This window comes from Cololabis saira, chromosome 23 (assembly GCF_033807715.1).
Source record: "Cololabis saira isolate AMF1-May2022 chromosome 23, fColSai1.1, whole genome shotgun sequence".
NCBI classification, from domain to species: Eukaryota; Metazoa; Chordata; class Actinopteri; order Beloniformes; family Belonidae; genus Cololabis; species Cololabis saira.
In genome coordinates, this window is record NC_084609.1 from 34,048,004 (window position 1) to 34,060,073 (window position 12,070).

At 41.8% G+C, this 12,070-nt stretch overlaps 1 protein-coding gene across 1 annotated transcript in view; it reads right to left on the minus strand.

Annotated features, from left to right (window-relative positions):
* Positions 1–10,463, minus strand: part of sbf1 (SET binding factor 1) — a 99,096-nt gene extending 88,633 nt beyond the window's left edge. Inside the window, 1 exon segment of the mRNA XM_061715209.1 lies at positions 10,139–10,463. Coding sequence (XP_061571193.1) covers positions 10,139–10,196 — 58 coding nt within the window. The 5' untranslated portion in view covers positions 10,197–10,463.
* Between the last annotated feature and the right edge of the window lie 1,607 nt (positions 10,464–12,070).

Consider the following 12,070-nt stretch of genomic DNA (forward strand, 5'->3'; position numbering starts at 1 on the left):
CAAAAGACACGTGCAGCTGCGCAGAGACATCAATCAGCAAGCACATCAATGCACATATATTTATTGATATGCACAGACTAGTACACATTTAGGTCTGATTTGGAACGTGACTGTTGATATTTATAAGGGAAAAAAGGAAAAAAAAAAACGGGGGGGGGGGGCCCATAGCGCGAGGCCCTTTGGGTGCGAGGCCCTTTGGGTGCGAGGACCCGTGCGGTCGCACGGTTCGCACACCCCTTGTGGCGGCCCTGGTACCTGCCCTCCCCATCCTTTACTTCCCTCTGTATTACAAAGTTAGTGGATCGACTGATCAAAATTGCCACTCCTCTCTTCCTGCTGTTTGGACAGGACGCATAAAACACCTGCTCAACTCATTCTCTCCTCAGTTTCTTGTGTCCAGCATCATTTAAATGAGTTTCTTGTAATAGTCCTATAGAGCAGTTATATTTTCTCAACTAGACTAGGATCTTCTTTCTTTTTATGGGATGATTAACACCTTTAACGTTATAACTAACAACCCCTAATTCAGACATAAGATAATATATGTTCCTGTATTCTTCCTTTTCCTACGTTTTCCTAAGTTGGAAACTTTCCATGGGAATTAACGGGAATATATGGGAATTAACGGGAATATATGGGAATTAACGGGAATTAACGAGAATAAATAAGAAATTTACAGAATTGAAGGTTGGCCCTTAACAGGGAACTTAAATATAGTTGGGGGAAATATATTGTAGCATAGTCTTGGCTAAAACAACCAGATTTAATGCAAGTACACTCCTCAATCACATGCACACAGCACATTGCTTACTGCAGGGCTATTGAGGCCACGCCCCCTACAGGCACTGTGCATTCCTCCATCACATGCACAGGTGATTTCTTGAAGCCTGGAGGCCACACATTTGAGCTCAAAGCACAAGACTATTGAAGCCACACATTTGAGCCCACGGACTATATAAAGTCAAGTAAGTTTTGATAATATTATGGGGTAAATATATTTGATCTATAATGGTATTAATGTTTAACTTGCAAATATTAAATAAAAATGTATTAACACAGCAGCTAGCTAGCTGGTAAGTTAGGTGCTAATGTTTGGATATGATACAGTTTGTTTAAATTACCCCCAATTTCCAGTTAATTCCCATAAATTCCCAATAATTCCCATAAATTCCCATAATTCCCATAATTCCCATGGAAAGTTTCCAATTTGGAATATTTCCAAAATTCCCCAGCTTAACTTCCCATGGAAAGTTTCCGGAAAGTTTCCGGAAATTTTCCACCCCTTTGCAACCCTACTTACAATAAATGGTCTTACTTTAACATGTACATCATGCACCTGTGTGGAATTAACAAACGTGTCAAGGACATAAGAACTTTCAAGAAATAAACTTAGATGAACAAAGTATTCACAGTTGACTTCCAAAATCCCAGCTGGGTGCAGACATGAGTCCAGTCCCTGTTGTATTGTAGGCGAGAGAGTTGTGGATACTAACACTCTCCGGGGAATAAGCACTAAGTGCCAACCAAACCCCTAACCAGAGAAAAAAAACAGATTCCTCTGCAAGGCTGTAATTCCATCTCGAGTCTCATTGCTAAAAATTAAATAAACGCAGAAACGACTGTTTCCCTCCCCCTCCCTCTTACACTTACACTCACATACGCTTACCACTTATATTCAGCGTGCTTAGCCATTTAAGTTTCATTTAAAGGAAAACATATAAAGTCTTATCTTGTAATCAGTTGAACATAACGCCAAACTTCAAAACTTTATCCGTGCACCTCCATCACTCCCGCAAAAAGAACCGCAGATCAGCATTTGACAGAAAGGCGTCGGCAGGCATCGAAAGACTTTGGCAAGCAGCGCGATGCAGGCGTCCCGAGCTACCATAGGCCATTTTTGACACTTTCAGTGTGAATCCAGCATAAGACTTTAGACTGTACATAGTCTGGTATAACTCCGACGGGCATTCATCAGCAGTGTTGGGGGTAACGCGTTACAAAAGTAACGCAATTACAGTAATGTATTACTATTTGCTGTAACGCAGTAATATAACGCATTACTAATACATTTTCGGTAATATTTTACTCGTTACAATCTAAGTAACGCGCGTTACAACGCATTTTAACCCGTTTAGCTGTTGTTTTTTAAAGAATTCACCAACACCGCGTCCGCGAGACATCCCGACAACAGAAAAAAGCGTTGGGAACGCGGCGCGGCGGAACGTAACGCCGCTGGACACTGTTTGTGTGGGGACTGTTCAGTGAGCAGAGCCGGCAGGGAAAAGTCAACAGTGCGGCGTGTCCGCGTGTAACTTAAATGTACCATGGTCTCAGCGTTAAGGCTCGGCCAAGTGAGGCTTTATTAATATATGGGCTTTATACATTTATTAAATATATATGAGCGTGGAGTCGGCGAGGAGCTGCGCGCGGCAAGGAGCAAGAGCCGGGCTCACAGTCAGTAGCGCTGTGAGAGCGGATTTATGGTTCTGCATTAAATCGACGCGGAGCTTTCGCCGTAGGGTACGCAGTAGTTCGCGTAACCCACGGCGTATGGCCTGCGTTGGTGTAACGCGGAACCATAAATCAGCCTTAAACCACACCTGCAGCCCGTCAGGAGGAGAGGTTAAAACAGCTGCGAGTTGTTGATTGCTGGTTCGTTTTGTTAACTCTGAGAGCTTCATTGGTTTGTTTGTTAGCTTGCTGGTGTTTTTTTTCTCTCTGGGAGTTATTTATGAAGAAGTTCTGAGTTCCGTGTGAGCAGTATTCGAGTTGAGGGGGGATGAGGGGTGATGTGATGGCACCCCCCCTGAAATTAAAACGGTCCAAATCACCCCCCCCCTGAAATAAAAACGGTCCAAATATTCCCCCCTGAAATAAAAACAGTCCAAATCATCCCCCCTGAAATAAAAACAGTCCAAATCATCCCCCCTGAAATAAAAACGGTCCAAATATTCCCCCCTGAAATAAAAACAGTCCAAATCATCCCCCTGAAATAAAAACGGTCCAAATCATCCCCCCTGAAATAAAAACGGTCCAAATCATCCCCCCTGAAATAAAAACGGTCCAAATCATCCCCCCTGAAATAAAAACGGTCCAAATCATCCCCCCTGAAATAAAAACGGTCCAAATCATCCCCCCTGAAATAAAAACGGTCCAAATATTCCCCCCTGAAATAAAAACGGTCCAAATCATCCCCCCTGAAATAAAAACGGTCCAAATCATCCCCCCTGAAATAAAAACGGTCCAAATCATCCCCCCTGAAATAAAAACGGTCCAAATCATCCCCCCTGAAATAAAAACGGTCCAAATCATCCCCCCTGAAATAAAAACGGTCCAAATCATCCCCCCCTGAAATAAAAACGGTCCAAATCATCCCCCCTGAAATAAAAACGGTCCAAATCATCCCCCCTGAAATAAAAACGGTCCAAATCATCCCCCCTGAAATAAAAACGGTCCAAATCATCCCCCCTGAAATAAAAACAGTCCAAATCATCCCCCCTGAAATAAAAACGGTCCAAATCATCCCCCCTGAAATAAAAACAGTCCAAATCATCCCCCCTGAAATAAAAACGGTCCAAATCATCCCCCCCTGAAATAAAAACGGTCCAAATCATCCCCCCTGAAATAAAAACGGTCCAAATCATCCCCCCTGAAATAAAAACAGTCCAAATCATCCCCCCCTGAAATAAAAACGGTAATAAAAAAGAGATTGTGTGTTTGTCATATTATAAGGCTATAGGCTATGTTATAGTGGGCTCTAACTCTATTTTGTTTCATATGAATAGGCCAGGACTTTAAATATTTGCAGCATCTCCACCATAACTTACAGACTTTGATCATTTGTCTGCTTATATGATTCTAACTGTCATTGTTACTTATTGCATTGTGCCATGAGCCTTTACTGTGCCTAATTATATTAAGTTATTAGTAGCTTTAGGGGCCTACACAGTCATTATGTTACATCATCCTCCACTGAATGTACATAATCAGCTATAACAATCTGCAGTTTAGCATTTTTAAATGCTTAGTCATATATTGCTGTGGCTATTTTGTTGAAACTAACTCAAAAGTAATACACAAGTAGTGTAACGCATTACAATTCAGATATAGTAATATTGTAATGTAACTTATTACTTTCAAATGACAGTAACTAGTAATATATAATGTATTATATTTTGGATGTAACTTGCTCAACACTGTTCATCAGTGAAATATTAACTACCCGGCAGCGCGTACCGGGATCCGAGCAGCAAACGACGCGGCTAAACCCCATGTCTTCTTCAAGGACAAACGGTTGATGATCAAGGCTTATGATTCATTACCTTACGATGTAGTTCTTTATTTTTCTTGCTATTGCTGCTGTCGTTTGTAGGTCTCTGTTAAGGCTGAATTATGCTTCTGCGTCAAAACGACGCCGTGTCTACGGCGTGTGGTTTTTGTACACGCAGAGGACACGCCGTCACATGCGCCGTCACTGACGTGCACCTCCCGAAAATTGTAACTACGCGTCGAGGAGACGCCGTCCACACGCAGACCGAGAGGGCTGTGATTGGTTCGTTTGAAAGCGAAGCATTTCCGGTTTCCGGTTTGAATCAGTAGTGAACTTCCAGGGCTTTTTTCTTCGTTTATATGTGATTTTTTTTGTTTTTGTTTTTTGCACAATAGTTGTCCTTATTTCTTTGATTTACTGTGACCGGAAAAAGTCGGATAAACCATTCAGAAAAAGATCGCTAACTAGTGGCCGCGGGGGGTACTGCACCGCGACCAAATGGAGAGACGGAGAAGTCTGAACAGTTCGTGACGGTGTCACGGGTGCGCCGTGTGCTCTGCGTGTGTGTGACGCAGAACCATACTCAGCCCTTTACAGCTGAGTTAGCAGCGTTGCGGCGCGCTCTTGTTGTTTATATAGTCTTTGACTTGAGAAACGTTAAAATGTCTTATCAGCTTCGTTGTGTTGATATTCTTTTTGTACCTCCTCGGGGTGTCTCCTTTGCACACAGCTTGCAAACTGCAAATTTGTTGTCGTTTTCAGACATTGTAAAACTCCCACACCAGCGAGGCCGGTCACGCCCCCTCGGTCTGAGATGTGGGAATGCACGCGCGGGTGGCGGGTTGTTGTTGTTGTAAACGTCATCGTATCGGCCTGCTTTGGACTATTATTTTGAGTACGCCGATCAAAACCGATAGGTGCATTATCTGCCGATACTGATCGGTTGGTGCATCTCTAGTAGAGTGATATGTGTTCTTTGTGAAAAGGATTTTGCTTCCCACTGAAGCAGCTCAATTTTAGCCTACCACATAAATGCAAAGGACCCGGTCGCGAGCGCAGCCACAGCTAATGTAACGCGAGGGCAAGTCTGTGACAGAGAGGATGGTGGGCACTGAAGTCATGGAGGAACTAACACGCACTTCAGCGCCCACAGCATCCCCGGCGGGAATCGAACCCAGGACCTGTGACACAGCTGCACTACCTGCTGCGCCACCGTAGCCCCCCAGCCTGAGTAAAGTTGAAAAGCCACTAGGACAATACAGGATGGTTTACAGCAGGGTCTCCAACCCTGGTCCTCGGACACCTGTCCTGCATGTTTTAGATGTTTCCTTGCATCATCACACCTGATTCTAATTAATGTCCGTCATCAGCTTGTCATCCAGGTCTGCACAAGTCTGTTAATGACAGTCATTTATATCAGGGTGCTGAAGCAGGGAAACATCTAAAACATGCAGGACAGGGTCCTGAGGACCAGGGTTGGAGACCACTACAACAGTTTTAGGACAGAGTGGCGTTTCAGTCGTACTTCTCACCTAAAAATATTGAAATTTACTGAATTTGAACTCAGTTTGAACTTAGTCCAAAATGAAAATGGTGAATTATGAACGTGAACTGTTCATTTTTAAACTATGTGAACTGAACTTTGAACTAGTTCATGAAAAGTATGAACTTGCACAACACTGCAAATAACTAACATAAACAATAGGCAGACAATGACCGCACAATTTTGAAAGGGGAGCACTCTGCTCGTACTCAGAAACATCACGGCCGATATACACACAACACTTCTAAATAAACTTCTCAAACTCATCCCAGTCTGTACATTAATTTTTTTATTCGCCGTATCCAGGCTAAAATGCTCCCAAACTTTTGAAGTTTTGTTACATGCAGCTGCTGTACAGGACGCCATCATTTTTGTTTAACCGCTACCCGCTCAGCTGAGACGTAGAGATTGTATTGAAGTGAGACGCCTCACTCCATTGGAAAAACAAGTCTGGTGACAATTGTCGACAATGGAATTCATTGTCGACAATTTTGATTATCAATTTTTGTCGACGTCGACAAATCGTTGCAGCCCTAATATATATATATTCAAATGATCTGATTGTAGATTAATTTATGTTAACATGACACACAGGCTTTGCCAAATGCTTTAGAACTCAATCTATGTTACATTCAGTTCAAAACAGTTTAGCAGCATTGTAAAAAAGGAGAAACACTCCATAACGCTCCATCTTTTGAAATAGTAATGTATAAGGTTTTGTATTGGATGTACAACATACATCGTACAACATATATTAAATTGTTTAATTAATTATTCAGCTAATTTAAAAACTATCATTGTCTATATCTGTATCTAAAACAAATTCAATCCTCTGAATAATGCTGTCGGAACAAATTGATAGAGCATTGTTTAAAAGAACCTGACCTTTTCTAAACAATTTTTATGGATGGCTTTCCCCTTCAACATGTCACACATACATCTACTCTTAACCTTTCGCTTCAAGATAAAATTGCTTGATGGTAAAAGAGATGTGTTTTTTAGACATAATGGCCGAAATGCATTCTCAATCAACCTTGAGTATTCTTCTTTGTATCCAACATGGCCGGTAAAAATCTGAGCAGTCTTGACAGTTGACAGTTTGCTCGAGGAGTGTGTGTGTGTATGTGTTTAGAACAGACTGACTATCAATGCTATCACACCAGCTTGAAATCAAACCATCATACATTCTCTATAAAACCAGAACTCCAATGACCAACAGCTCCAAATGCAATGCTGGCCCCACACAGATGGATCTGATACAGAGTCTGTCACTGCTGACACTGCTGACAGGCTGCTGTCAAACTGCTGTTTGGGCCAGTCTCACTGTCATGAATGTGACTGCTTGAACCAGAAGCTCAAAGAAAACATGGTTCTTTTCTGCTTTCCAGACATGCAATGAGGGAGAATCTGTATTGTCACTCTAAACTTCTGAGCCCTGCTGTATTGGAGCACATTAGGCACCAGCGCTACTTGATGATTTATCCATCAATGAATACAGAGATAAAACTGAAAACTACCCAGTTAGTTTTATTACGTTTTTATTTTTCACCCTAATCACTCTACAGCTCTGTGTTTTTACAGATTAAGTGCGTTAGCCGCATCGACAGTCGTCATAAACCTAGACCTCCACAGGGCTAACGTTATTGTAAGAGGAAATTTATTTTAGTTAAGAAGGTTATTTTGGTAATTCAGGGTTCATTATTTTATAAATACATTCTTTATATTCTGATGTAAATCAGGGACTATAATGACACTAGTCAGTTTATCTGTAGTGATTAGTCTGTTTTAGATTGGGCGGAGTGATACGCCACAGTACGGCACTAGGTGCTGTGTTGATGTTCTAAAATCCTACACTGTTGAGGGACATTAAAGTACACTGGAACTCAGCACAAGTTGTCCCCGTGTTTATCCTACTCACCACCCCAAAAAGGTTTAATTTAATAAGGTAAGGCTTAACTCTACACCAGCCTTACATTATGTTATCAAGGTACCGTAACGTTAATGTCATTAATTAGTGCTACATACATTAACTTAATTGTACCGTGTCTGGGTGACGGTCCTCCCTCTGGGAGTAAACGGGTGGAGAAGCTGCAGCATTGAGGACGTACTGTTGTGTATCAGCTCTGTCTTACAGTGAAACAGCAACAGAGTGTTGCCTTGGTGTCCAGCTGGAAATGCTGCCACACTTTGGACATTTTCTGCCTTTGCTTTTAGTTAAAACCAAACATATCCACCGCCTCTTTCTTCTGCCCGGCGTCAGCGCGTTGTGCCACATTAAACGTAGTCCGGGCAAAATACCCGGCTTTGAGCTGCAAAATTAAACTATTCCTCAAGGCAGAGAAAATTCCTCAATCATTTTTTGTAATCGAATTACTCCGATTATTTGAGGAATCGTTTCAGCCCTAATCCCATCTTCCTGTTCAGGCCTCAGAGTGTAAATCTGATTGGCTGCTGGGTCTTCAACCAAGTGGAGGAATCACTGACAAAACAATTACATGCTGCACAGTTTTTCTGAAGATCCTTGTTACGAAGACAAAACGCCATTAACTAAGAAGTCTTCCAAACCAAAAGGCATCTATGCTGGTTCTAATATCAACTAATGGTCCAACATAACATCACAGCTTAAGCACATTGTAACCAGCTCGTCACTTTAGAGAAACAAAAAGGATGATAGATTCAAGGCTGTACCAGGTTAGCATCTCCAAGTGATGCCAGAATTTTTTTGACTCTTTTAAAAAGGGGAAAGATTATACAAGTCCAATCCAAATCATACAAAGCATGTTAAAAAGATCATCTTTAAACACACAAGATTGCTGATGGTAACAGTCCTTTGAGAGAGCAATGATAGCCGTGAAAAATTGTCAATAGCTTTACTTGTGAAACATACCACTGAATGACAACCACCAACCACTCACTTAAGCACACACAGCATGCATGAAATTAATTCATAAGAGGAAGCTTTATTATACTTCAAAATTCTGTTAGTGTATTGGAATTTTCTTATTGACTTCTGTAATACAAAACCATAGCAATAAAACAATAAAAACACCTATCCATGGAGTTAAAACTGAATATCTGGCATCGTTCAATTCAACTCCTTCAGGCAAAGGTGGCAATATCTTTTGACTGGTAAACCTGCATTCCTATTTACAACACTAGCATCTCCTTTTAGAACGTGGCAAGGGTGCACAATAGGTGACACATGACTAAAAAATAAAACCAAAATCATTTTGAGCACACATTGTAAGAAAGCAAATGACAATTAGGTCAGCCCGTTAAATCATGATGGCACAAATCTGTTAATGGGAAAATATCACTGCAACATGAGATGTTTATCACAACAACATGCATCCACTTAGGCAACATATAAATGAATGTATTAGACTAAACAGTGAGACAGGAGAGGGCTTGTAGCAGGGAGATATTAATGATCCATTAAGGCCTTAATGTGTGGTTCCCAGATACTTTTTAAAGGCTGCCCAAGCATCAAAATAAAAGCCTGTTCTCTTTCTGCTCTTAGGCATATAGGATTTGTCATGTTACAGTTTACCACTTGTGCATAAATCGTAAGGCCAATTCCACTGCAAATAACAACCAATGTCTGTACCACGTTGCATGCTTTCTTGGGATAGAGCAGCTGAATATTTCATGATTAAACGGGCCTTTATACACTCCGATCTAGGCCAAGTGGGGGGGGGGGTTGTGTTCAGATAACGGTCCAAAGCCCTTCCCAACTATGCAATAAAACAGTGCTCCGTCAAAACTAAGTAACTAAGTAAAATTAGGCTCTAAATGTAAAAATCAACAGTTTAGGATGTCACTGCCAGGAAACTGCAGCAGCAACACTGACTATTCTCTATAACTTTTAGTTTTCTGATTAAATATCAGTTCATCAAGACACCATTGTTATTGTCTGTGTCCATGTGGGCAAATGCAGTTTAAACGGTAAAACGAATGAATAAATCAGTCTTAAACCTTTGAGGTGTCCGGGCTGATGTTAGATGCTTAGCTGTGAAAATGTTACAATATATTTGCCACTAACAGAGAAAAGCCGTTTTATTTCTTGCTTACAGCAAAAGCGTGCTTTTATGTTAAAGCCTATAATGGACGTGAGCACGTATTTATGTGTCTGGACTGGGAAATGCGTGCCACCGCCTGAAACACGTCCACTAATCCCACGAGGCCTACCCGTCCCCGGCCTCGAGTTGACAGCTCGCCCGCTGACAGCCCGCATGTGTCAGCTGTGAGCGGCGTCCGGGCCGGTCCACGCCTCACTTCCCGCCTCCTGTTTACTCACAGCTACACGGGCTAACTAAAGCACCCACCTCGCTTATGCAGGTCGTAACCGACCACAACAAAGTAGTCGGCGAGCCTTGCCATCATGGAAGATCACGGCCCAAGGCTTTTGTCGGTAAATCCTCTTCTTTTTAAAACGTCACTAGTCCATATACGCGCTGCCGGCGGTAGAAACATCACGAGCAACAGTGGCATCTTGGCAGCAGCACTCGCCCGCCATACTGTCAGTTTCCCTTCCACTGACAGCCGCGGGCATGCGCACTGAGGACCTCCAGGGGCGGGCTGCTCCGTCTGCTCTGAGGGGCTTCCAGGAGCATGCGCACCTCCAGGGCCGGGCTCAGGCCCCCGGTCTCGCACTCAGCAGGCACGCCGATTTTTCCCAGTGGCCAGCCGCGGTACTGCAACAAAAAATCCCATGGGGCCCAAAAAGCTTTTTTCCCATAGACCGCCATAGTAAAAGAGAAGCCTCTAAAACTGTTCACAGGAACCTCCAGCTGTAATCACCGTTAATTACTAATCTTTGTATTCTATATTTTTAAGTCATGGACTTTATATCCATCAAAAATGTTTTCTAACGGCCAGAAAAGTCAAAGAAAAGTCTCTTTCTGGGCGTGACGTCACGGCTGACGTCACAGCCGTGTCCGTGCATTCCACGGATGTATTATATTAATATATATTGTGTAATTATATTATATTAATTAATAATATATGTAATACTATACATGTAATAATATACATTAATTAATATATTATATTAATACATATTATATTAATATTCGCGTCATTGCCCCGGGGCATGATGGGAGGCCCAGAGCATCATGGGAGATGACTCAACTGCGCATGCTCTATGGGCCCGATAACACGGAAGTAAACCCGGAAGTCAGGAACTTTTTCGGCTTATGCGACAGGCGAGCAACTTCCATTGAAATGAACGGCGGCCATTTTCCTGTCCGGTATCCAGTTAATATAATACATCCATGCTGCTTGCTCTGCTCTGAGGGGCTTCCAGGGACGCAGGGGCCCTCCAAAAATGTTTCCTAGGGGGGGCCAGATGGGCCCACTTAAATTCTTGGGGTGGACACCAAAACTAAAAGCCGTCATTACAGGATTTTATTATACTGTTGTACTCAGTACTCGAGTTTCAAAAAGAAATCAGGAGGGATGGTGGATTTTATCATATGGGGACAGATAATTTGTGCTGATTACAAATAATATAATATATTACAAATAATAGCAGTGACCAAAACACCTGCAGAAATACTGCAGGAATGACATAGCAGCAGTTAAATGCAGCCTTCTGTAAGCTTTAAATATCCACTGGGCTTACATCAAATACATCAAAACACAACAATAAAAAACACTTTTCTGAACTTATCAATATGACTCTGTCCTTCACAGGATAAGTAAAATGGATCACTGCAAAAACTCACAATCTTAACAAGAATATTTGTCTTATTTCTAGTTAAAATGTCTCATTTTAGTAAAAAAATCTCATTACACTTAAAACAAGACTCATCACTGGAAAAAACAACAATTTCCACCTGTTTCAAGTAGATTTTCACTTGAAATAAGTAGAAAAATCTGCCAGTGGAACAAGATGTATTTGCTAAAGATAAATCTTGTCCCACTGGCAGATTTTTCTATTTATTTCAAGTGAAGATTTACTTGAAATAGGTGAAAATTGTCAAATAAGTTATTTTTCTGGTGTTATTTTTCTGGTGATGACTCTAAATGTTGAAATAGCAGTAAAACCACATTCATTGATGAAATGACATAAGGGATGGAAAGGAGGGATGGCAGTTTTACAGGGGGATGATTTAGACCGTTTTTATTTCAGGGGGGGATGATTTGGACCGTTTTTATTTCAGGGGGGATGATTTGGACCGTTTTTATTTCAGGGGGGATGATTTGGACCGTTTTTATTTCAGGGGGGATGATTTGGACCGTTTTTATTTCAGGGG